General features: G+C 40.8%; 1 protein-coding gene across 11 annotated transcripts in view; it reads right to left on the reverse strand.

The window, feature by feature from the left end:
* Nucleotides 1-27061, reverse strand: part of RUBCN (rubicon autophagy regulator) — a 66528-nt gene that overhangs the window by 16114 nt on the left and 23353 nt on the right. For 4 of the 11 annotated variants that reach the window (XM_033403825.2, XM_049710333.1, XM_033403826.2 and 1 more), the window contains exons 2-13: nucleotides 24629-24782; nucleotides 14755-14838; nucleotides 12357-12516; nucleotides 11607-11713; nucleotides 10405-10561; nucleotides 9239-9772; nucleotides 7772-7816; nucleotides 5605-5700; nucleotides 4784-4899; nucleotides 3889-4096; nucleotides 2703-2804; nucleotides 61-135 (exon numbers count right to left, since the gene is read on the reverse strand). In XM_033403825.2, the coding sequence (XP_033259716.2) occupies nucleotides 61-135; nucleotides 2703-2804; nucleotides 3889-4096; nucleotides 4784-4899; nucleotides 5605-5700; nucleotides 7772-7816; nucleotides 9239-9772; nucleotides 10405-10561; nucleotides 11607-11713; nucleotides 12357-12516; nucleotides 14755-14838; nucleotides 24629-24782 (1838 nt within the window). The remainder of the gene's footprint in view (nucleotides 1-60; nucleotides 136-2702; nucleotides 2805-3888; nucleotides 4097-4783; nucleotides 4900-5604; nucleotides 5701-7771; nucleotides 7817-9238; nucleotides 9773-10404; nucleotides 10562-11606; nucleotides 11714-12356; nucleotides 12517-14754; nucleotides 14839-24628; nucleotides 24783-27061) is intronic. The other 7 variants (XM_033403828.2, XM_004278799.3, XM_033403827.2 and 4 more) reach the window with 6 other exon arrangements.

Below are 27061 nucleotides of genomic sequence, written 5' to 3' on the forward strand. Positions count from 1 at the left end.
TGGTGCAAACATTCACACACATGCATGTATGAGCACACCCACGCTTCCAACACAGGCTACCTGAAAACAGCGAGGCCACTGATACTGAGAGTCCATTCTTTGACATGTGAGTCAGGTTAGATCCTTCACTACCATCTGTATAATAATGATTATAAAAGGGTGCCCTTTAGTATTCAGACAGGAAGTAAACTGATGAGAATGACAGTTCTATACCACATGTTCCTGGAATCAGGACTTGACTTTTGCTCCATAAGATGGCACTGCTTTTAGAAACCTACATCCATAGTTAGGTTCTCACGTTGGCTTGGGAGACAGTTACTGCTGCCTCCCCAAACCAGCCTAGCCTTAAAGACCTCATAAGGCAGTGGTTATCAACCAGGGAGGATATTGTACCCACTGCAGATATTTGGCAATGTCTGAAGACATTTCTGGTTGTCACAACTGGGGAGAAGGGCGGTATGCTACTGGCATCTAGTGCGTAGAGAAGCCAGGAATGATGCTTAACACTGTACAATACACAAGACAGTCTATCACAGCAGAGAAATATCTGGGCTAGAGGTTGACAAGCCATGCCTAAGGTCTTTTCCTTTAAGGATTTCCATCTGAACTGACTAGAGAGTTAGTTGATTAAACACCTCCTCTGGGGCCACAAATGCAGCAACAGTTTCCAATGGGAGTATACCTCATGCCACCCCCAGGCAGGCTATTTCAAATTTGGCTCCTTTCAGTCTGAACAACTCCCCCTGGCTCCTTGCTTTGCTGCAAGGAAAAGACTTTATAGTCAAGTGGACTGTTCCACACTCAGTGAAGTAGCATGTTTTGGATTTACCTTATTATTACCCACATGAAATTCCAACTGCTGATCCTGAGAGAAAGGGCAGAGCCCTCCTATTTTCTTCTAATTTGGAGATCAAGTCAATCACAGACTGTGGTATAATAAAAATATATATATATATTTGGTCTCTGTCCAGTTTCTGGCACAGAGCTCCTATAACCTTTGGAATTTCCTGAGTGATAAGAATGTCTGTTATTCATAATGAGCCCCTTTCCATTATATCCGAGCTTAAGTTAATGAAATGACTCATGGGGACACCCAGATAGCTTCAGGATGGCGTTGGCTGCCAGAAGAAAAAGCTATTTAGAAGATCAGACCGTTTAGCCCCACCTCAGGAACTCAGTTGCCACTGGCCAATGATTTAATCACTCATGCTTACTGAATGAACCTTGATAAAGATGAGGTTTGGAAGGGCTTCCTGGTTGGTGAACATATCGATGTACTGGGAGAGTGGCACACCCTGACTCCATGGAGACGGAGGTTCCTGTGCTCAGGATACTTTGGGACCTTGCCCTATGTACCTCCTCTTCATGTGACTACTCATTTGTATCCTTTATAATAAACTGTAATCATAAGTATAGCGCTTCCCTGAGTTCTGTGAGTCATTCTAGTGAACTATGAAATGTGAGCAGGGAGTTGTGGGAACCCCTGGGTTGGTAGTTGGCCAGGGAGAAGTACAGGCATCCTGGGAACCCCATTGGCAGCTGGCATCTGAAGAGGGAGCCATCTCGTGGGACTGAATCCTAAAGCTGTAGGGTCTGTGCTGACTCCAGGAATTAGTGTCAGAATTGAAATGTAGGACACTCATTTGGTGTCAGAGAACTGGAGAACTGTTGGAAAACCACAGACAAAGGAAAAAATGGAGTTTTAACTGACTATCATTGTTATAAATAGAAATCAGATGCACTGAGGAGAACACAGAAGGAAGACTTCCTGGAGACCTGGAAAAATATGTGTAAAAATTGTATTTCTGAATGGGGAAGAAACTCAGCTACCATACCTGGAGCTGAATGGGTTCTCGAGATTGGCGTAAACAGGAAATCAGAGACTCATGCAGTAAAAGATCTATTTACCATCATGTTACAATGGAAAACTAGACACAAGTCATCTCTATAAGAAAATTAGTCTTGCTTCCAGCCATGGGGGAAGAACTTACATCCCTGAACTGTCTGTTTGGTTTTCCATCTGTTCATTTGTTGATTGCACTGACAGGAAGTTGAAGAAATTTATGATTTTCAGGAATGGATTAACCCATTAATCATGGGTTAACCTGATTTAACACAACTGCCTTTCCAGATAAGAGCCCCTCCCCTTCTCTAAGAAGAAGCTCACAACAAGAGTGTGATTCTGCTATGCAAATTAGCGCTGGTAGGACAGAAAATAAAGCTCCACTTTGTAAACTTGATTTTTTTTTTCCTTTTTGCTTTTTCCCTCCCAGTGACTCTTTCTGTCATTTTCTCTTTGGATTATAATAAAGCTCCTTTTAAACACTTTGAAACAATTTCAGTTGTGTTATAGGACACAAGAGAATAGAATTCTAATTTCATGTAGATGTGGGCTAACTCTGGACTGCTAGTAGGAGGAATTAGAGTGAGAATCTGAGAGAAAGGTGTAACTGAGGAAGAAGCATCATGGTGACATCAATAGCCATCCCACTCCAATGGAATACTTCCTTTTAGTGTTCTTTTCTGCTTAAATTTTAAATAGGCTTTGTTTTTAACAAGAGAAGTTATCTCTTACAACAGCCGACAACATACCATAATGAAGCATAATGAAGACCCCCTGCTTAGGGAAAGCTTCTCAGCCTATGATTCCAAATTAAAAGAAACAATTAATGAAAGTTCCCTTGCAAAGTGTTAATTCATACCTTGGATTTCAAATTCATCAACCTCATCAGCAGAGCCAGAGTCAGAGAACTGTGCTGAATCACGTGAACTGAACTGGGAGCTGCTGGAAGTGACCCGAAAGCCTGTTACATTAAAAAAAAAAAAAAAAAGTAATAAATAGGACAGAAGAGGTCTCCTACTCTTTTTAGGGTCACAACAAAAGGGACCTGGTATGACTTGAACATAGAAGTAAATAGAACCTTGGCTGGGAGTTATCCTGGGGAAATGGAAACTAGCTCTTCTTGCTAGTTTCCCCTTCTTGATTGATCCCCTAAAAAGTTTCATGTGAGCAGAAAGTACCACTCTCTGGAAAGTGAATCTGGAACCAGTGGCCTTAGTTCTCCTCATATCAGAAACCTATTTTTTGGAAGATATTTCTGATGTATATATATATATATATTTTTTTTTTTTTTTGAAAATGGTAAATGCTAATTTTAATAACAAAAGTTGTACTAAATGTACATGAAAGTTAAATTAACACAGTATAGAAGAGAATAGCTTAAATAAGCTGGGATTCACATATTACAATAACAAAGTTATGACCAAATGAACTGAAGACATGAACAGTTCTCAAAATTCTCTTTTCGGCCTACTTCCAGAAGAAATAGCCAGGCTTTTTTCCTATGCATAGTTTTGAGCTTTGTCTATACCATATATAGTAGAAAAATAAATTCTTTAGCAACCTAGAAAGTTTATAAAACTCTTAAAGTTTAATTTTCTTTGCCAGACATGCCGATGTTAAACTGACAGCTATAAATTAAAGCTATATAGACAATAGGTATAATATAGAACAAGTTAAGAATACTACATTTACCAGATTTTTCTTTTTAAAAATTACTGTACTTTCTTAATTCCTGTGCTTTGCAATAGGAATAATAGGGACTTTGTTTTCTTAGAAAAGATAATAACATGTAAGAGTATAACACAAATAAGATAATTTATAATATACATGTAGAGGTAGGAAATGGATGAGCTCTAGGACTCTGGCCTGGTAGAAAAAAAGAAAAATTAGAACAACATAGAAAATCTTTCTGACAGCAGAGGAACCCTTGGCTTGTGTATAACATCTCACATGAACATACGAAGACAAAAAAGAAAGCCCACGAGGTACTAAGTCTTATCCCGAAGCCTGAAGAGGCAGGAACAGGCGTTCACAGCCTCACTCACTTCCATTCTCAGTCTCCTGGTACACAGGGAGCAGATTCTTGGTGCGGATCTGCTGGCGACGAAGGCGGATCTTCTGCTTCAGTTCCTGGATCTCCCTGTCACTGTCCTCCTCCCCTTCCTCCTCTTCTAGGCACTGGCTCATCATGTTGCACTTCATCAGCTCAATGGCAGCAATCAAGGATTCTGAGATGCTGAAGTGGGCATTTTCCTGGGGAAGAAGAGCGCCAAAAAGGGGACATCTCACTGATTATACTCTTGGAAAGTAGCTTCCAGAACGCGCATTGCTTTCACTCAAAACACCCAGGGGAAATGCTCCTATAATGAAAGCTGATGGCCAGAAAACCTGTTGCATATTCTCTTTGCTCTCGTATCTGGCCATGCCTGGCCTTCCTGTCCCACTTTCCACATAAAAATATGACAGAGAAGAGGTCAGGTCTTTCCTAAAACCATACACTTATATACAAAGTATTAAGGCAAATGTGATGTCTCAAGATAAAGTGCTTTGTAAGCTATAAAATGCTACAGGGACATCATTTATCACATATCTGAGCCTTAGAACAAAATATAGAAGTTGATTCTGGAGACAGTCTTTACCTAAGGTTCCAGGGTCAAGGAAACAGTAATCATGTGACTAAAATTCAATGTTTCTCTGTCCAGGGTAGCTTCTAAGACAAAATCAGTAATATCTCTGGACTCAGTGAGGCGCATAGGCTCCCAGAAGAGCTTTCCAGAGACAGAACTTGTTGAGCTTATCTTTACTGTGACTTACCTGTATTGTAGTCTACACCCATGTTATTGCTGTGTACCCAAAACCTCTTTAGGACAAATGGCACTGGAGCCCTCAGACCAGATCTCCCAACTCATGGGCTTTTCAGTGGCTCCTTAGAGTCCTCACCTTTTCCAGGTCTGCACAGCTGCCAAAGTCTTGCTCAGACAGGTAGCTGATGAGGGACTGTCCCTCTGATGGTCTTCGGAACATGCCTTCTCCTGAGCACAGGTACTGACTGCCCTCTGTGGGAAAATGGAATGTGGATGTGAAAAGCCCTGCTTTGAAAAGCAAATCTTCTTTACAGACAAGCTTCTTTAAGAAGTCTGATGATTTTAACACTGAAGATGCTCCCAAGTCTTCCCGGATAACAGGTTGGAAAGATGTCTACCTTCTACAGGAATTTCTCTGAATCTCAGAATCCCAGAGCACTAAGCCCCTGGGTTAGAGAATGGTGGAATAAATGGAGAGAGCCTGGAGACAACCCTTTGACCACCTAAAGTTAAAGATGACATACTCGTCCTCCTACCCACAAACAAAGAAACCAAAAAACCTGTGCTGTGAGTCAGACAAGGAAAGAAATGGCTCTCCCTGTGGATGATTTCCATGTGGAGCCTATCTTCGGTAATTAAGCCTAGACACTCAAAGGCCTCTTTTCAAGGTCTCTCTCACCCACTCAGAGAGCCATTCCAGCTGGCTCACCAGACATTCATGGTGATAACACCCACAGCACGAGACAGTGGGACCCCTAAGGCAGAGAGGAGCAAGAGAAATGGCAGGGTAGTGTGATTTCTGGCACAGGGGTTGAAAATAATGAAAGGGAGGGTGAGACTGTATGGTGTGTACCCTCCACAGAGCTAAGATGAGCTACACAGCTCAGAGTGTGGCAGGCATGGGGGGACCAGAGCAAAGACATGATTGCAGCACTGGCCTTCCTAGTACTCACTTACCATACTCCATGTACAGAGAGCTGGGTGTGCTGACTTCACTGCTTTGACCAGAGTAGGACAAGGGGCCTCTCAACTTCGACTTATCACTGCAGGATTCTAGTGTCAGTGGCCACCAGGGAGTAAAAACACACATGCGAGGTGAGCGACACATACATTCCCAACTTTGGAGTTTCAATATTTAACTGCTCCCATTCCCAATGCCCTCCCGAACAGGAGAGAGGTGGCACACCAACAGGGAACAGTCCAAGAATGCAGGAACATATGGAGGAAGGGAGGTGGGAAGTCGGTATATTCTAGGGGGAAAAGAGAAAACATGACCTGGAATGTGGCAACACAGAGGTGAAAAAGAATCAAATCAAAGTGGATTCATGAATTTAGTTCTCTCTTCTTCCATCTTCTTACCAAATGTTCCAGGAATATCAGCCAATTTCTACCCTCTTGACAAACCAATTTAGAAAACAGTCCTCACATGGAGACAAGCACACTGAAACTTTTCTGATAACTTGACACTAGACTTTAAAACAATATCAGAAGGGTTAAACTCACTAAACAAACACTAGGATATGGCCTCTCTTGCACCTGAAATGTAAATTTGTCATGCCTACAAATTTAATCCACTTCTGAACTGGCAGAACAAAATAACACCCAGCAATGTCCTTAAAAGCAGCATCAAGACAATGTTAGAGAAGCCAAGGATGATGGCCTTGTAACCAAAGGGCTCAGCCACAGGGCTGTAGACCCAGCCTTCCTGGAGAAGGAAGGGAGAGGTTTCATGAGAAGCCTGGCAAAGTAGGAAGTGTCTGGGTAGCAGTTTTCAAGGAACATTGAGAGTTGAGAGTGGAGGAATAGCAGCAGGCATGGTTCACAGGAAATGGAAACTGATATTCTCCAAAGGGAAACACAAAATCCCCAGTGCCACAGAAAGAAGAGCAGGCAGCAAAGCAGGTGGGTGCCTGAGAAGTGAACAGGATGCGCTGGGAGGACTAATGATTGAGCAGCATCCAACCCATTTCCTTGACAGATGGTGCCAATTTGTCAGCTGCTCCTCTCACAAAAAATGCTACTACGTGGTAAGTGATAACTCTGTGTTCCCTTGGTGGTCCTGGCAGTGGGCTCTGCTCCTCACAACAAACCAGCAGTCACCATGATGCCTTGGTAAGAAACCATGATTTGGAGGCAAACTTTGAGGTCCCCAGTCAAACTCAGTGCACAACACAAACTCCAACACCAGAACCTTATTCCTTTACAGCATGTAAAGGCCATCCAGCCTTTGCTCACTGAGCTCACTACCTCCTGATGCTACCCATTCAACTGATCAGCTCTAATTCTTAGAATTTCCTCATACTGACTTGAAATCTGTCGTCTTACAATTTCTTATCTCCTCAAGAACAACAAGACTCTTCTAAACAAAGGTCTCGCAGACTTGTTCCTCTTTAACCTCTTTGCCAAGCTAACACAGCCAGTGGCTTCACCCATTACCAGGAGGCCATAATTTTCAGTTCTCCCTTACCGCTCAGTCTTGCAGACACATTCTAGCATCAATATCTCCATGCATGATGTACCCAGAATGTAACACAATATGCAGTTTGAACAACACTGTGAAAACCAAAGAAACAGACTTAAGTCAATAGAAAAACCTTGTGCAATGGCTGGAATGAGGGGGTGGGGGAGAAATTTACAGGGGAAGGAAGACAGGTGAAAGAAAAAGGAAACAGGGGACTCCAGGAGAGGCAAAAACATGCACTCACATCCAAGACCACAGAAAGAGGAGAAAACACATTCTGGTGTTAAATCATGGAAAATAAAGTAATTTGTAGTAAGTATTCAGTTATAAGAAAAATTCTGCCACTGATTCATCATGATGTCTTAGACAAACAGCAGACCTCAGATTCACCTTTGGGCAATACAGGCTTGACAAGTCTTGATTCTATCTCCTGGATGCTGCTGAGAGACTGAATGAGGCATTTGGAAGTCGTGGGCAAAAAACGTATCATGCAAAACAACGGTATTATTTTACCAACAGGTCTAACCATAACTACAGGACCAGGCCAGCCAGACTTGATTTGACACCAGAATGGAAAAGGAAGTTCAAAACTAAGCAAGATGGTCACAGAGGAACACGAGGAGGTGGGGGTGGGGGCTGGACAGACAGGACTGGCTCCCAAACCTGCAATGGGATCTTCAACTATAATGGTGATACTCCTGGGGCCTCCTGTATGTAGACAGACAGGTGCAGAGGAAAGTCCAGAACACGAGAATAGAGAGTGAGAAAAAGAGCGTCTTCTTATCTAGCAAAGGTTGGGGCTTAACTCCTGAGAGGGAACCCTAGTGCAGAGGGAAAGATGACTCGTACGAGAAGCTGCACATGACCCACACTCCCTCAGATCCTTCTGCTTAGGTTTTCTCTGGCTCCCTTTTCCAATGCAGGTTCCCGCAGTTTCTGGAATCTGCATGGATGCAAGAATGGGGGCAGGGGAGTTTTACATGCTCAAACACTAGTAGCCTGGAGTACAGTAGACTGCTCCAGGAGATGTGAAGTAAGGTCTTCACATCTCCAGGTCTGCTCCAGGAGATGTGAAGTAAGGGTCTAACCCAAGTACTCTTCACATCTACGAAGGCTCATGGGAAGACAGGCTTTGATTGGAGACTTTTGTTCTAACGAGTTCCAATGAGCCAAACCACATTCTTGAGGGGAAAACAGAGACAAAAGTTTGCAATTCAGAAGTTTCAGATGAAGGCCTTAGCTCTCACCTTTTAGAAATTATAAAGAGAAATCAATAGCAGCTCTAGTTGTAAAAGGAAATCTTCCTTTTTTGCTCTTAATTTTTTATACTTTACTTTTATATTTTATTTCTGAGGCTTTTCCACCCAGAACTGGCCTTGAGCACAAATCGGCCTTCTACTTGCTTTTATGGAGATGCTCTTACGAATGAAACCCAACCAAAGCCTGCCAGACACCAACAACCTAGGAAAGATGATAGTAGGGAAATGGCAAAAGCAATGACACCACCTTGGCCATGCCTAAGGTGCTCTCTGCTAGCAGCTGGCGTCTGTGTGAAGGAGGTCCTAGTAGCCAAGGCCTCCTTACCCAACTGCCTTTCAACCTGAACTAGTGATGGAGCAGTCAACCCCACTTACTTGTTTACTAGGTCCCATCACCCCATACTCACTACATCTCTAGTGTTAATAAGGAAACCCTAACATCAGTTTGCCTCTCTCTTATTGTTATTATATCCTGACCAAACTTCTCAGGAATCACAGGAAGGGACGGAATTTAACGGGATTATTTTTAAAGCTCATTAGTACTTTCCCTCTGTCTGAGAGATGCATTTAAAACTTGGACTGTGATTAGTCACACTCTCCTCTGGTGCTAAAGAACCAGTGAAAGAATCCAGGAAAGCATTTACTATTTAGCAATGTAGAAAGGAACAAACATAAATATTCTCAGAGAGATTTCTTAGGTACCCACATTATATTACAAACTTCTCTTTTTCATTAGAAGCAATATACTCTTCATATCATCAGAAACATAACTTCTCTTTCTGCCATCTGAAGACCCTTAAGAACAAACTCGCCCTTCCACCTGAACTTCAGGAGGCCACCTTACTGACTACGGGCTGGTGGTTATCATTACCTGGGGCTCCTCTGGAGCCAATGTTGGTATCCGAATGGGAGCGAGTATGGCTCCTCTTTGTTCCACCGGTGACAGTGAGTGTTTGCCCCTCTGAGAAGCTAGACCTGCGAAGGACATTGGACAACTGGCTCTTCCCACCTCCCTCTTGGTCCCCTAGAGAGGAAGCAGCAGAATCTCGCTTCTGGGAGCTGCTGGAGGAGAACAAATTGGAGCTGTTGCTCTCAGCATTGCTGCTGTGACTCTGACAGCTGGCGGTCCGGCCTCGGGGGTCCTGGTTGCCAATGGCCAAGTATTCAGGCCCCTCACTGGCATCACTTGGGGAATCATTCTGGCTGCTGACCCAGGGTGCTTCTAAGGGGCTGGTCAGAGTGCTGGAGCTCATCTCATTTGGGGTCGAGGGGGAGTCCCCAGCTAATGCAGAGATTGGAAGCAGAGGGGCTTGGACGGTTTGATCCTCTGCTGGCGAGACATGTCCTCTGCTTTCTTGAGGTTTCTGGCATGGGCCACAGAGTGAAAAGGAAGTAGATCTTCTTTCTAGGATATAAAAAGAAAGGGAAAGGAAAGGTGAGGTGGAAGCCTTTGGTACCTGTGAAGGGCTTCTCCACAACTAAGGAACAAACTCCCTGTTGTTACTGGGTGCCCAGGACACATGGTGTCACATCAGAAAAGGCTAAATCGTTCAAGGTAAGCAAAAAATTACTTAGAAGCAGCTAAGTCAAAAGCATAAGCTCTTGGGAGAATGGCTTCATTGCTTATTCGTATGCATTGCCCATCTATAACATGAGCAATAATAATAACACCTACCTCGTAGGACTGTTTTGAGGGTCAAACGAGATAATATATACAAATTGATTACAACAGAGCCTGGCACATGGCAGGCACTGAATAAATGTTAGCTATTATCATTGAAATGCCTTCTGGCAATGCGGATCAGAAACCCAGGGGAAACTAAAAACATCTCTTGCCTCTGTTACTTTAATGATGCTACTGAATTATCTTAGGCTAGTTGCTATATACCTCTTTAAGATTTCCATATTAAGACATGAAGTTTGACAAACTGCATCAACCCAAGGCTCCATCTATAGCCAGCCTGTGAGCACCCACTAAGTCCTCTGCTTTCCAGGCCTGGGGATACATGTCTTGACTACCCCTTGCTGCCCCCATACCTGAGCCATGATGGGGTATGGATTGGTGGAGGCTAGAGAAGGACCCAAAATAGGAATGCTGAGCATAACTGGTTGAAGGGGTGTACGTGGAACCAGGCAGAGCTGTCAGGCTCTGGCTCTTTGTCACCAGCAGCGGGCTCTCATGCTTTCTGGCAAACTACAAAAAAAAACACGTGTCAGAGTCAAGGATAGAGGCCCTCAGAAGAGGAGCACTTAGCACTACAGAAACGCTGGTAGGAACTGGCCTTTGGCAGCAGGCCTGAACTGCAGCCAGGGCCAGTAGATACAGCATAGGTATCCTCTATTAGAGCATACAGCTTTGAAACTTCAAAGTCCTGCCATACACCACAGCTTCTGCACTGGAATCCTAGGTGGTCAGACCAGAAATGCTTATCATGGAGGCAGTACAGCAAAGTGCTTAAGACTATGCACTTAGAAGTCAGATACGCTGGGGCTCAAATCCAGGCCCTATCACTTACAAGTTCTTTGGTCCAAACTTTGGGCAAGTGACTTATCTACTCTGTCCCTCAGTGGCCACCTTTATAAAATGAGATTAATGCCTACTTTATAGAGTTCTGAGGATTAAATGAGATGATGCATGTACTGTGCATAGCACCATGATTGGCATGTAGAAAGTATTCAATAGATGGTAAGCAAGAATCGAAATTGAAAAACCAGGAGAGATAGGGGATCCCTCACAAAAGAAATAGGGATTGTGATTCCTTTCTAGTGGAGGCACTGATATTAGTGACGGGATGAGTGAATTAGAGAGTTAATAATAAGCAACATAAAACAACAAAATTTTCTTGGACAAAAATGATCCTGTGTAACATCAGGCCACACTACATCTGACACCCTATCTATAGCCAGCCTGACTCAAAATCATCCCTCCTCTCCCTAGCATTTTATCAAGCCTGCCCTTAAGGAGGTGCTTACTCAGACTACAGATTTCTTTAAGGATTTAAAAAAATAGACACCTCCCTCCTCAAATAGACTTAAGCTTACTCACAAATAGACATTTTACTTAAATAGGTACTTAATGGTACCTCCTCTTCTAAGATTTTTTGTTTTTGTTTTTGTTTTTAATGAAAGTCTTTCAGTTCACAATTGCCTAAGTGGAGTAGTTTGCTACATACGGTTACATCATGGTGAGGTCTAGGAGGCCAGAACATAAGACACAGATAATTCTTTGGCCACTTTACCATAGATGCATCAATCTGAGCCAGGAGACGAGGGTTGTTCTGTTCCACTGCTTCTAGGCATTGGAGCATGGCCGTGACATGGGAGTCGCTTAGCAGGAAAGCAGTATCTGGGGAGAGAAAACTACCGCAATGATGGAGCCCATTAGGGAGAACTTCAGCCTCCCTGTATGGCCCTGGGAGAAGCTCAGGGAAGGAAAGAGGGAAAAGGCAAAGATGACTTGAGGAGAATCATACCACTGTGGACAGAGGGGAACTAGGGACAAATAATGTACAGAAGAGGCTAAATCATGTGCAGTATAGCAGAGGCCATGACAAGAGGCTTCAAAATCAGAAAGACTCAGATTTGAACTCTGGTTCTGGGTGACTTTGGCCAAGTCACCTAACCTCCTTGAGCTCTGCTTCCCTGATTGGAAAACAGGGGTATCAATACCCAACTCTCAGGGCTGCCGTTAGGTATATATGTATAAAAAATATATAACAGTGATTGGAATACAGGAAACTCTCAGTAAATAGTAGTTACTCTTACTGATTTGCGTATATGGGAGTAGGGAAATACCTTAGCATAAAGCTTGACTGCATTTTACATAGCAAGTTAGAGAGAAGACTAGATACATGTTTCTGATTAGAATCTCTATGGCATCAAGTAAAAGTATGAGACCCTGAGGTAACAGTGGGTCTATAAAGGAAGAGTAAAGTAGAAGAGAATGAGGAAGTACATGTACCAGTACTGGCTATGTGACCTCTACCCACCTGTGTAGAATTTTCTGATATACTGTCTATCCCCCAGCAGAGGTCGGAGCTGGGCTGAGAGACAGTGGCACTGCAAGCTATGCTGCAGCCACAGCTCCGCAACGGCACGCTCACTCATGCCGTCAGTGCTGCTCTGGCCGTTCTCCTGCAAGTTGATGAACTAGGAGGCAAAGAAGCATGAGTCAAAATATACATCCAGGGCTTCCCTGGTGGTGCAGTGGTTAAGAATCCGCCTGCCAATGCAGGGGACATGGGTTCGAGCCCTGGTCCAGGAAGATCCCACATGCCGTGGAGCAACTAAGCCCGTGTGCCACAACTACTGAGCCTGTGCTCCAGAGCCCGTGAACCACAACTACCGAGCCCAGGTGCCACAACTACTGAAGCCCGCACACCTAGAGCCTGTGCTCCGCAACAAGAGAAGCCACCGCAATGAGAAGCCCGCGCACCACAGCAAAGAATAGCCCGCTTGCTGCAACTAGAGAAAGCCCACGCACGGCAACGAAGACCCAACGCAGCCAAAAATAAATAAATAAAATTTAAAAATATATACTTCCTCGTAAATCCAGCAAGATTGAGGCCTAATGACCTGAGAACTAAATTGAGACAGGTAAGAGGAGGTAATCAGAGATATTTGCCCTCCAGCTAACATCTACAGGTTATAGAGGAAGGAGAGGGAAGGAAAGGATTAATGTCTCCGCTGCTGGTTTGGGCCACTAGAAAGGGACTAAGCAGTTAAGACGTGATATGCAGCTCCTGGAGAGGACAAAGCTGCTGCGTCTGTCTCTTTATGTTGTAACTCCAAAGAGGCATCTATTCTCCGGGTATTCAGAGGAAGAATGAACTTGACATCTCGCCTTCTCTCACAGAGTCCTCTATTTCAGGTAGCCTCCAGAAAAGAATGCAAGAAAAACCTGGGGTAAAAAAATCTAGGAAAAATGCCCCCAAACATTCTTCACCAAAGAGAAATCAGCTGAGCACGTCTTGTTGGCTTTCGCCACAGCATTTCTCTATTTGGAACTTCCTTCTATTGGCTGTTTCTAAAAGCTAAGTCTCATAGTTCAGGATCACTGCAAAAAATGTATGGATGGCAATTTCAGGCAGCTTCTAAGAGGAAATGACTATATTTTATTTTATTATATATATATATAAGCAATATATTTTATTTTATTTTTTAAAATTATTTATCTATGGCTGCGTTGGGTCTTTGTTGCTGTGCGCGGGCTTTCTCTAGTTGCGATGAGCAGTGACTACTTTTTGTTGCGGTGCACGGGCTTCTCATTGCGGTGGCTCCTCTTGTTTAGAAGCACAGGCTCTAGGTGCGTGGGCTTCAGTAGTTGTGTCACATGGGCTCAGCAGTTGTGGCACATGGGCTTAGTTGCTCCGCAGCATATGAGATCTTCCTGCACCAGGGCTCGAAACTGTGTCACCTGCATTGGCAGGCATATTCTTAACCACAGCACCACCAGGGAGGTCCCATGATATATTTTAGAGAAAAAAGTTAGAGGGGGGTTTGGTGGGAAAAATAAAGTGATAAGGACAAAGAAATCCATGTAAGAAAATCACTGGGCTCTGGGCTTTTCTCACAAAAAAGGCCAGAGTGACACCTTGTGATTTGGTTCCCTGATCATTTAAAAATAAGTTACTTTTCCAGACATCACCTTGGCAATGAATCTGTCAGTGGGTGTGATATACATGAAACAAGACTGGTCATGAATCAGTAAGTATTGAAGATGGGTGATATTTTGGGGTTCATTACACTCTTCTAATTTTGAATGTATTTGAAAATTTCCATAGGCAAGGGTTAAATAAATAAATATATAAATTTGGCTGTGATTGATGTGGAACTAGCTGTGTAACTCTGGCCAAGTCACCTAACCTCCTGGAGCTCTGTGTCCCTGGTTGGGAATCAGGGGTATCATGCTGAGCTGAGAGGACGGAAGAGTACAGTGCTACTCTACTCTCCAATGCTGTAGGGAACATGTTAGGCTCCATTTGACACTGGTCTCCAGAAACCTCACATTTTTTTTCTATTTGGTGCATCCTCTTCTCCTTAAACAGTCATCAGCATATCAGTCCTACTTACCCCCAACCATTCAGGAAACTTCTTGCCATTTGTCCTAGATTTTGAAAAGCTTCACTCTGGTCCCATATTTGCAAATCTTTTGAAAATAACAAAATTTTTTCAGGTCTTCCCCAGAGGAGGGAAAGTGGCCTAGAACAATGGGTGTGCAAAGCTTATGTTTTAAAGTAAATCATCCTCCCCTCCAAATCAGTCCTACAGGGATAATTTCCTCTCCTCAGTTAATAGGAAATTTGACATATGCCATCCTTCTAGCCTAGGAGACTCTTCATACAGAACATCAAACATCAAAGCCTTGTGGTTACCTTCACCTCTTACCTTCTCCACATGAAGGGCCGAGTGGGGACTGAGCCAGCGGATGTCTTTCACAAACTGCCAGTAATCAGTCTGGCGGCAATACACCTGTTTCAGGGACACAGAAGGTAAACAAATTGTTACCATTTTGGACCACATCTAGTTCTCGTACTGACATTCAAAGAGAGGAAAAAGAAAAGCCTAACTTGGGACTTCCCTGGCGGTCCAGTGGTCAAGACTTCACACACTTCCAATGCAGGGGGCGTGGGTTCGATCCCTGGTCAGGGAACTAAGATCCCACATGCCGTGCGGCATGGCCAAAAAAAACCAAAGCCTAACCTTCCCTTGCCTCAACAAAGGTTCTCAGCAGCAATAAAAGGAATATATACAGATATTCACCCTTTTAAAGAATAATTGTTAAAAATTATTTTAATTGTTCTTTTGAGGAGGTAATACAATGCATATGATATAGAAGGCTATATAGGTGACCCTTGAACAACACGGGTTTGAATGGTGGGTCCTCTTATAAGTGGATTTTTAAAATAAGTATATAGGAAAATTTATTGGAGATTCGCAACAATTTGAAAATAACTTGCAGATGAACTGCACAGCCTAGAAATATTGAAAAAATTAGGAAAGTTAGAGATCTCATGAATGCATAAAATATAGGTAGATGTTATCCTATTTTATCATTTACTACCATAAAATATATACAAACATTATAAAAAGTTAAAGTTTATCAAAACTTACACACACAAACACTTATGGACCATAGACGGTGCCATGTGCAGTCAAGAGAAATATAAACAAACGTTAAGAAGCGGTATTAAATAATTGCATAAAACTAACTGTAGTTAGTTTTATGCAATTATGTACTCCTATAATAATTTTGTAGCCACCTCCTGTTATTATTGTTGTGAGCTCAAGTGCTGTGAGTGTCCACTCAAAATGCCGTGTGACACTAATCATCTCTGTATGAGCGGTTCGTCTCTCCAGTAAATTACATACTGCAGTAAAAAGTGACCTTGCCCAGCTCTTGTGTATTTTCCATTGTGTTTAGTGTAATACCAAAGACCCTGAATAACACCAGGGGACCCATACGAAGTGCTACTAGTGATGGTGGGAGTGCTCCCAAGAAGCAGAGAGAAGTCATGACATTATAAGAAAAAGCTGAACTGCTTGATATGCACCGTAGATTGAGGCCTGCAGCTGCAGTTACCCACCATTTCAAGATAAGTGAATCCAGTGTAAGGACCATGGTAAAAAAAGAAAAGGAAATTCGTGAAGCTGTGCCTGCAGCTACTCCAGCAGGCACAAAAACCTTGTACTTTTTGAGAAATACCTTTTAATCTCATATTGAAAAATTCAGTTTTTATGTGGGTACAGGATTGCTATAGGGAAGGCATACCTATGGACTCTAATATGATTCAAGAAAAAGCAAAGTCATTATGTGACAACTGAAAGCAAAAAGAAGGTGGAGGATCTAAAGCTAGGGAATTCAATGCCTGAAAAGGATGGTTTGAAAATTTCAGAAAGAGGTTTGGAGAAGCAGCTTCTGCTGACCAAGAGGCAGCAGACAAATTCACAGACACCATTAAGAAAATAACTGAGGAGAAAGGATATCTGCCTGAACAGGTTTTTTGTTTGTTTGTTTGTTTGTTTTAACATCTTTATTGGAGTATAACTGCTTTACAATGGTGTGTTAGTTTCTGCTTTATAACAAAGTGAATCAGTTATATATATATACATATGTTCCCATATCTCCTCCCTCTTGTGTCTCCTTCCCTCCCACCCTCCCTATCCTACCCCTCTAGGTGGTCACAAACCACCGAGCTGATCTCCCTGTGCTATGCGGCTGCTTCCCACTAGCTATCTACCTTACGTTTGGTAGTGTATATATGCCCATGCCTCTCTCTCGCTTGAACAGGTTTTTAATGCAGATGAAAGTGCCCTATTCTGGGAAAAAAATGCCACAAAGGACATTTACTAGTAAGGAAGGGAAGCAAGCACCAGGATTTAAGAAGGAAGGGACAGGCTTACTCCACTGTTTTGTGTAAATGTAGTTGGGTTTATGATCAGAATTGCCCTTATCTATGAAGCTGCTAACCCTCAAGCCTTGAAGCGAAAAGATAAAACACCAGCTGCCAGTCTTTTGGTCGTACAACAAGAACCCTTTTTCTGGATTGGTTCCATCAATGCTTTGTCCCTGAAGTCAGGAAATACCTTGCCAGTAATGCAATAAGACAAAAAAAAAAAAAAAAGGGAAATAAAAGGAATACAGATTGGGAAGGAAGAAATAAAACTGTCTTTGTTCACACATGACATGGTTGCCTATGCACAAAATTCGAAAGTTCGAAAGAATCAACAACAAAAAAATTCCTGGAACTAGTAAGTGTTATTATAGCAAGGTCACAGGATATATGGTTAATATATAAAAGTCAACTGCTTTCCTATATACCAGCAATAAACAAGTGGAATTTGAAATTAAAAACACAATAATACCATACACATTAGTACTGCCCAAATTGAAATACTTAGGTATAAATCTAACAAAATATATACAAGATCTCTATGATGAAAACTATAAAACTTTGCTGAAAGCTATTAAAGAACTAAGTTACAGAGATAACCCATGTTCATAGATATGAAGACTCAATATTGTCAAGATGTCAGTTCTTCCCAACTTGATGTATAGATTCAATGCAATCTGATTCAAAATCCTAGCAAGTTATTTTGTAGATATCTACAAACTATTCTAAAGTTTATACGGAGAGGGAAAAGACCCAGAATAGCCAATCAATACTGAAGGAGAAGGACAATGTTTTTCTTCAAAAAGGACTGATACTATCTGACTTCAAGACTTACTATAAAGCTACAATAATCAAGACAGTGTGGTATTGGCAAAAGAACAGACAGAAAGATCAGTGAAACAGACTAGAGAGCCCCAAAATAGACCAATGTAAATATCTTTGACAAAGGAGCAAAAGGCAATACAATGGAGCAAAGATAGTCTTTTCAACAAATGGTGCTGAAACACTGGACAACACTTATACCCATCACAAAAATTAACTCAAAATGAATCACAGATCTAAATGTAAAATGGAAAACTATAACCCTCCAAGAAGATAACATAGGAGAAAACCTATATTGGGTATGGTGGTGACTTTTTAGATACAAGACCAAAGGAACAATCCATGAAAGAAAGAACTGGTAAGCTGGACTTCACTAAAATTTAAAACTTCTGCTTTCTGACAAACAGTGTCAAGAGAATGAGAAGATAAGCCACAGACAGGGAGAAAATATTTGCAGAAGACAAAACTGATAAAGGATTGTTACCCAAAATATACAAAGGACTCTTAAAAGTTAGCAATAAGAAAACAAGCAATCCAATTAAAAAAATGGGCCTTGGGCTTCCCTGGTGGCGCAGTGGTTGAGAGTCCGCCTGCCGATGCAGGGGACACGGGTTCGTGCCCCGGTCCGGGAAGATCTCACATGCTGCGGAGCGGCTGGGCCCGTGAGCCATGGCCACTGAGCCTGCGCGTCCGGAGCCTGTGCTCCGCAATGGGACAGGCCACAACAGTGAGAGGCCCGCGTACCGCAAAAAAAAAAAAAAAAAAAAAAAAAATGGACCTTAACAGACAATTCACCAAAGAAGATATACAGATGACAAGTAAGCATGTGAAAAAAGGCACCACATCATATGTCATCAGGGAAATGCAAATTAAAACAACACAATACACATCTATTAAATTGGCCCAAAGGGGAGGAAAAAAAAAAAGGAATGGCCCAAATCCAGAACAATGCCTATATCAAATGCTGGTGAGAATGTGGAGCAACAGGAACTCTCATTCATTGCTAGTGGCAATGCAAAATAGTATGGCCACTTTGGAAACCAGTTTGGCAGTTTCTTTCAAACTAAAGATTCTCTTACCACATGATCCAGCAATTTACTTATGTACACACAAAAACCTGAATAAAAACTTGATGTCAATTAAGTAGGGACAAGACAATTTCAAAGTTGGGGGGAGAAAGCCTAAAAATGTAGAACGTTTTATATTCATATTATAGGATCTTTAAATTGCTAGTCCAACATAAAGAAATGGAAGCTGGAAGTCCTGTATGATGTATTATGGGTATAATTTATACAAGAAAGATGATATGGAACTCCATCAGTGGATTCATTCTCACAGAAGAGGTTTGACCCTATACCCAAAGACTGTTAATTAAATGTAAATTTAGGATGTTTTAAATTAAAATAAAATGTTTGAGTGATGTATTTTCACAATGTTTAATTTCCCTCAATCAATCAGCTAATGATCCAGGTCATGTGTAAGGCTTTTCCTGTCCTTATCAAAAAATGATATGGTAGTTAACAAGAAAATAAAATGATAAATAGGTGAATGTTGGGGAAAAAATCAACAACAAAAGATGCTATATGAGTGAGGGACTACTCCTACCATAATGAAAAGCTACAATAATTAAAACTGAGTGGTGATAGCACACAAATAGAAAACAGACCATAACAGAAATCCAGAAATAGATCCATGTGCCAAGGAAATTAAGTATATTCAAAATAAATTACAGATAGAATGGTTTAAATGTAAAACATTAACCCATAAAAGTAATAGAAGAAACCATGGAGAAACATTTTTAATAATCGTATAGTGGGAAAGCCCCTTCAGAGCATCAAACAGAGCCCAGAAGCCCTAAGAGAAACGATTAATTTGACTCACTAAAAATCCGATATTTCTGTATAGTAAAAGCCACCATAACAAATGTATGAACACCAAGTGGGGAAAGTGGCGGGGCGGGGGGGGGTGGTCCTGGTGGGATGAATTGGGAGATTGGGATTGACATATATACACTAATATGTATAAAATGGATACCTAATAAGAACCTGCTGTATAAAAAAACAAATAAAATAAAATACAAAAATTCAAAGAAAACAACAAAAAAAAGAAATGTCAAAAGACAAGCTAGGAAAAAATATTTGCAATACACATTACAGACAAATAACTAATTCCCTTAATAAATAAAGAGATTCTACAAATCTGTAGGAAAAGATTGACAATCTAAGGAAATGGGGTTAATACAGGGAAAAGTTCACAGAAAAATACTTTTTTTTTTAAAATTAATTTATTTTTGGCTATGTTGGGTCTTCATTGTTGCACATGGGCTTTCTCTAGTTGCAGCGAGCAGGGGCCACTCTTCAATGCAGTGTGCGGGCTTCTCACTGCGGTGGCTTCTCTTGCAGAGCACAGGCTCTAGGCGTACGGGCTTCAGTAGTTGTGGCATGTGGACTTACTAGTTGTGGCACGTGGGTTCAGTAGTTGTGGCTCACTGGCTCTAGAGCGCAGGCTCAGTAGTTGTGGCACATGGGCTTAGGTGCTCTGCGGTATGTGGGATCTTCCCGGACCAGGGTTCGAATCCGTGTCCCCTGCATTGGCAGGCGGATTCTTAACCACTGCGCCACCAGGGAAGTCCCAGAAAAATACTTCAATGGCTCTTATAAACATCTTTCAGAGTAAAAGAAATGTAACTTTTCACCTATTATGTTGGCGACAGTTTAAAGTTTAATAACACCCTATATTGTCAAGGGTATGAAGAATCAGATCCTCTTATACAATGCTGCTGAGGGCGTAAACAGACATAACTTTCTGGAGGGCAATTTCGCCATAGCTATCAAAACTGAAATGCACATACCCTTTAGCCTAAGCATTCTACCTCTAGGAGTATCCTATGGTAAAGGGCAAAATGACCTATACTCAAGGTTATTCACTGTAACATTGTTACTAAGAGCAAATGCTTGGAAGGAATCTAAATGTTTATTACCAGGAGACTGATTAAATAAATTATGGTACATACATAGAATGGAACATTATAAAATGACAGCTGCGAAAAAGAATGAAGAACCTCTTTATGTAATGGATTGGGATGAATTACAATCCCATCAAGTGAAAAACGCAAGGTGTAGAGTAGTGTTTATAGTATGCTTTTATTTGTATGAAAAATCAAAAGGTGTAGCAAAGAAAATTATTCATATTTGCTCTAATAAGCATAAAAATTCTCTGGAAGGAAATTAGAATACAGTAGTTACCAATGGGATTGGAAGGAAACAAGATATTTACTGCATGTGGTTTTATACATTTTGTTTTTTTAACCATATAAATGTATTGTCTATTTTCTCTTTTTTTTTTTTTTGGCCACGCAGTGTGGCTTGTGGGATCCTAGTTCCCAGACCAGGGATTGAACCCGAGTCCTCAGCAGTGAAAGCGTGGAGTCATAACCACTGGACGGCCAGGGAATTCCCTGTATTGTCTATTTTAATTAAATATTTTAAAGCAAGTTACAGAGTAATAGATACAGTATAATCTTAATATTTTAAGAAGCATGGACATGCATAGAAAAATATAAGAGAATCTACCAAAATGTTAAAGAGTGATTGTTATTACTTGATGTTGAGATTATGGGTAATAACTTACTTTCTTCTAAACTCTTTTTGGTATTTCCCAAATGTTCAGCAAATAAAAACATGTATATTACTTATATATTCAGAAAAGAAATACACAGGGACTTTCCTGGCGGTCCAGTGGTTAGAACTCCATGCTCCCAATGCAGGGGGCACCGGCTTGATCCCTCGTCGGGGAACTAAGATCCTGCATGCCACACGGCGCGGCCAAAAAAAAAAAAAAAAATATATATATATATATATATATATATATATATATATATATATATATATATATATATACACCCAGAGGTTTTTTTTTGTTATTATTGCTATTTTTTAAATTGGGCCATCTATACTGCAAAGTACAGGTTTCTTCGTAGTGTTGGAAAAGGTGGGGGGAATCTTTGCACTTCTAGTCAGCTGAGAAATCTCAGGGATTAAGCGTCTCCACATTTCTAAGCAGCAGAGAAGGGGTTATCAAATATACCTTGCATTATGGAAAGACTAAAAGGTAGCCCAGATGCAGGATGTCAAGGAAAACGAGATCCCTCTAAGAATATGGTCACGATGTTAGAGTTTCCTAAGGCCCTGAGTGATTTAAAAAAATACACTTCACATTCCATAACACATCCTTAGGAAAGCACGGAAGAGATATGGCCAGCATGAATCATTGTATCCCTTCCCCCCTCCAAGAGCACAACACCCAGAATAGCTTCCTGATGACACAGCAGCCAGAAGCCTTTGAAAGCCTTAATCTTTAGGGAGGAAATGAAAAGGAAAAACAAGTCCTTAGTACAGACTTTAATTTTTAGGACTTTACAAGGCAGAACTGAGCAGCAGTGAAGTTGGTATGGAACTTTTGTCTTTAATTCTTCCCACTAGAGCCTGTAGTTGCTAAATGTATGTGTGTATGACAGATTTGTCTGGTTTGCTCTGCTTGCTCTTACTAACACTACTGCTGTTTTGTAGGTGACCGTACCCTTTAACAGTTTTCATTCTGCTGACCAGGTACCTTCACAGATCTTATAACTTACTAATAACAATAATATTGTGTTGCATTTACCAAGCATCTTCCACTTGGGAATTCCACTGACTTTACTATTTCATCATGACACATATTCTGTTTCTGGCACAGATGGTAAAACTGTCTTCAAATATAGTAAAATGATTACTCCAGATGACAATGTAAGATGAGTAATAGAGCCAAGAAAAGAACTTTTTTGCTATCAAGATGAAAGTACTTTAACCACTAAATGACAGTGCCTCTAATCTGGTAGCTATCTTGGTCATCAGTCTGGGAAACTTGTATTGGGTTTTTGTAAAACATGTTGGCGTGGTTCCCAATTCTGGCTTGGGAGACTGAGTAGCTGGCAATGCCACAGATCAGTATTAAAAATATCAGGAGGAAGGGCAACCTTATGAGAGAAAGTAAGTTTGTTTTGGGTCATGTTGTACTTGGCCTATAGGACAGCCAGCCAGATGATAATGTATAGCAGATAGCCAGACAGCTAGTCTTGTGGATCTGAAGTTCAGCAGAGATGTCTGAGCTGGGGGTAGGTAGTGTATAGGTGAAGTTAAAACAACGCAAGTGAAGGAGACTGTTTCAGGAAATGTACAATGTAATAAGAGATAAGGACATAGGACTGGACTGTATTAAAAACTAAAATCCGAGAGGAAGAGATTCCACGGACATAAACTAAGAAAGAGTGATCACAGAGGTAGGAGAAGGTCTCCATAACATTGGAATAATGCAGTACGAAGCAAGGTCTGATGATGTTCAACAGTGAAGAACACAAGACAGTGCTCAAAGGAGAAATGTTCACTGGATTTGGTAACATGGACTTACTTAAACTTCAGTAGCAAGAACAACAGTAGTAAGGGCAGAAACCAGATTGCAGTGGGTTAAATTATTTGGTTTGTAAATTCCAATGGTCATATTTTTTTCATAGGACAACATGTAGCTTGAAGCTTAAAAAAAAATGAGGGGAACATTTATTAATTATTTCCTATGTACCACGAACTGTGCTAGGCAAATTTGTATGCCATTTCATTTAACCTTTCCATCAAACATTATGATATAAATAATATCAACATTTCTAACGACGAGAAAAGGCTCAAAAAAGTTAATATCACCTAATAGTTAAGACTGACAGACAACTTACTACACTTTCTAAAGCTTTTTCAGGTATTATCTCATTTAATTCTCACAACAATCCTATGAAGTACATACCAGTGTTACCGCCTCATTTTACAAATGAGGAAACAGAAGCACTAACAGTTATGTAACTTACCCAATACCACAGAGTGGTGAAGCTGAGATAAAATAAGAGCAGTCTGACTCAAAAATCCATAATTATTACTACTATGTCATTTTTCCCCCAAGGACCTGAGCAATTTCAATCCAGGTTCTGTCTGATTCCAAAGACTTCTGTCAGTCTACTATACAATGTTGTCTCCAAATTCCTGGAATGAGGTTTTAATAATGATGACCATTAAGATTCAGCTCTTTAAAGGATAAAAATTTCCCCCATATCTTCAAAATTCTTTAGAAAGAGGGCCTCATTTTTAGAACTTACTCTGAATAAAGAAAATCTAACCTAAGCCAACTTTCCATTGAATTCTGAAAAAACTCAACAAGAACACTGGTTTAAAGAGTTTGTTCAGAGGTGATATATACATATTTTTAGAAAGGAAGGTACCACATTAAATCCTATCAACCATGAATATCTTAATACCAATTAATTTTTTCCAGTGTGACTGGTAGTTGAGAATAAATTCTGATTAAAAAAGAAAGACAAGCCTGGCTTAGAAAAAAAGAGTTTCAGGAAAGAATACTAAGGCCTTACATGGGAAGAGCATGAGTGTTTGGGAACACAAATTATGCACATATTTGTGAGGTCTGATTTTTAAAAAGTAGGAGGATCAGATCCAATGACCCACTTGACAATTTTATCCAGAACCAAACCTTATTTAAAACATTGCAAATGGAGTAACTGCCATTGAGAATTAAAGCAGAAACCATCAAGTGTTAGTAGATTCCACTCATTTTTAATACTCAAAGCTTATTAGAGTGTTTGAGGATACTTAGGAAAAGAAACAACATCAATAAAGTTTACATAGAAGAAAACGTAAGCTATAACTAAAACTATCACTCACAAGCATCTACAAGTTATCAACAAAGTGATGCTCACAGGATAGTCTAAAAATGACAATATCCTGTAAATATTTCTCAGATGCGTCCTAGGATACTCTTAAGAGGAATATCTCAATGATTCATCATCATTGTCCTTATCCTCCTCCTTGTTATCATGTATTATAGTCTTGCTCTCAAGGGCTCAGAGACTAGTTGCCTTCATCTCCTCCCTGCCAACAACTTAATGCAACTATTTCTTTCCAACAAGTGATTCAGCCAATCTGGCACAAAAAGAAAAGAAGGGATCTACATACCTGGTCATGGATGAGCCCATGATAGAGGATGCTCTGCATGTCCCTGCAAAGCCGCTCCAGGCCACCATACTTGGACCAGACATTGGGGCTGTTAGCTGATACTAAACCCTCCACAGTAGTCTTCAAATTACCCAGCAACTGCCAGTGCTCCCTCCTGCAAGGGCATCAATTATACCAATGGTTAGTTACTTTGTTGTACCTGATCCTGACCACGTCAAAGAAAGTCTAAGACAAGAAGCCTCCTGCCCCACATCCTAACATTCTTTCCCCTATTAATTTTTTACTTGAGTATAAGACCCAATTCTGAGAGGACCGAAGTTGTAAAGAACACTAAGATTTTGTTTTAAAACCCTCATATTGGGACTTCCCTGGTGGTCCAGTGGGTAAGACTCTGCGCTCCCAATGCAGGGGGCCTGGGTTTGATCCCTGCATGCATGCTGCAACTAAGAGTTTGCATGCCACAACGAAAAAGCCCACATGCCGCAACTAAGAGTCTGCATGCTGCAACTAAGAAGTCCACATGCCGCAACTAAAGATTCCACATGCTGCAACAAAGAGCCGGTGCAGCCAAAATAAATAAACAAACAAACATATATATATATAAAGCCCTCATATTTACATGGCATATTGTGCTTTGTAAGGTGATCTTCATCTACTATCATTCCATCCTCATGTAAGTAGCCTATAACCCTGTTTCTAGGAGTGTGACCCATTAAGATCCGTTTCTGAACAATGACATTACATGGGCAACATATAAAGAGATGAGGGCATTTGCTGAAAACCAGAAACCTTTTGTCAAAAAAAAAAGCCAAAAACAACTTTTTATTAACTATATTTCCAGTACTAAGTACATATATCTGTACACAAATATTATGGATAAGAATACAAATTGCCCATGATTTTCCCCCTTAATTTTTTAACCTAAAATTGAGGCAAAATGTTTTAAGCTTGCACTGAGCCACTTAGGACATGTCCCCAAATCAATCAACTATTGGCTTATTCCCTTGGACCATGTGAAGTACTTTAGTGTAAAAGTTTGAAAATTATTGCCCTAGATGATTGTCAAGGTTCCTCTCCAATGCCCAGCATTTTCTCAACACAGCTTCCAACCCAATAAAAATTCAAACCCAGCTGCAATTGAGTGAAAAGAACTGGATACACAGAATCAAACTGGATAAGGAAAACATGAGGAGATGAGGTGTCAAACTCCTTCTCTTGGGCCCCCAATTGTTACGTTGTACACTTTATCTAGCCCTTTCATTTCCTATTAGAATACTACTCTTTCCTCTTCAAGGACAGTCCTGGGAATGGTTATAATTTCTTCAAGGAACTTTCACTATAACTATTTTAATATCATTTAAATACCTATTAGGGTAGGAGGGCTCTGAACTGGAATCCTTTGTAACTCTCATACATTTTGTACACTTTCTGAGCCACTTTTAAAAAGTGGATGAAGAGAGTAAAGGCAGACAAATAAAATAAAATGAATGAAGCCAGGTCTGGTACAGGAGTATTATCTAAAAGGGGAAAGCCAAATGGATCTCACTCTGGTTTTCTCCTCTGAAGGCTTTGAGACCAAGAATTTATTCAAACTGGGAGACACCAGGCTTTTTTAACCTTACATCATTAAACATTTGAGTCTATTTCTTTTTCCCCCCCCAGTTTTATTGAGAAATAATTGACATATAACATTATATTAGTTTAAGGAATACAACATAATGATTTGATATATGTATACATTGTGAAATGATTACCAGAGTAAGTTTAGTTAACATCTATCACCTCACACAGTTATAAATTTTGTTCCTTGTGATGAGAACTTTTAAGATCTACTCTCTTAGCAACTTTCAAATATACAATACAGTAATGTTAACTATAATCACCATGCTGTACATTACATCCCCAAAGTGACTTATAAGTTTGTACCTTTGGACCACCTTCACCCATCTCCCCCAACCCCTCATCCCCTGCCTCTGGTAATCATCAATCTGTTCTCTATTTCTATGAGTTTGGGTGTTTTGGATTCTACATATGTGAGATAATACAGTATTTGTCTTTCTCTGTCTGATTTATTTCACTTAGCATAATGCCTTCAAGGTCCATCCATGTTGCTACAAATGGCAAGATTTCCTTCTTTATGGCTAAATAATATTCCTCTGTGTGTGTGTGTGTGTGTGTGTGTGTGTGTGTGTGTGTGTGTGTGTGTGACATTTTCTTTATCTATTCATGTGTCAATGGACACTTAGGTTGTTTCCATGTCTTGGCTATTTTAAATAATGCTGCAGTGAACATGGGGGTGCAGATATCTTTTCAAGAGAGTGATTTTGTTTCCCTTGGATATATATCCAGAAGGAGAATTGCTGGATCATACGGTAATTCTATTTTTAATATCCTGAGGAAATCTCCATACCGTTTTCCATAATGGCTGCCCCA

The sequence above is a fragment of the Orcinus orca genome, chromosome 5 (genome assembly GCF_937001465.1).
Source record: "Orcinus orca chromosome 5, mOrcOrc1.1, whole genome shotgun sequence".
Lineage (NCBI taxonomy): Eukaryota > Metazoa > Chordata > Mammalia > Artiodactyla > Delphinidae > Orcinus > Orcinus orca.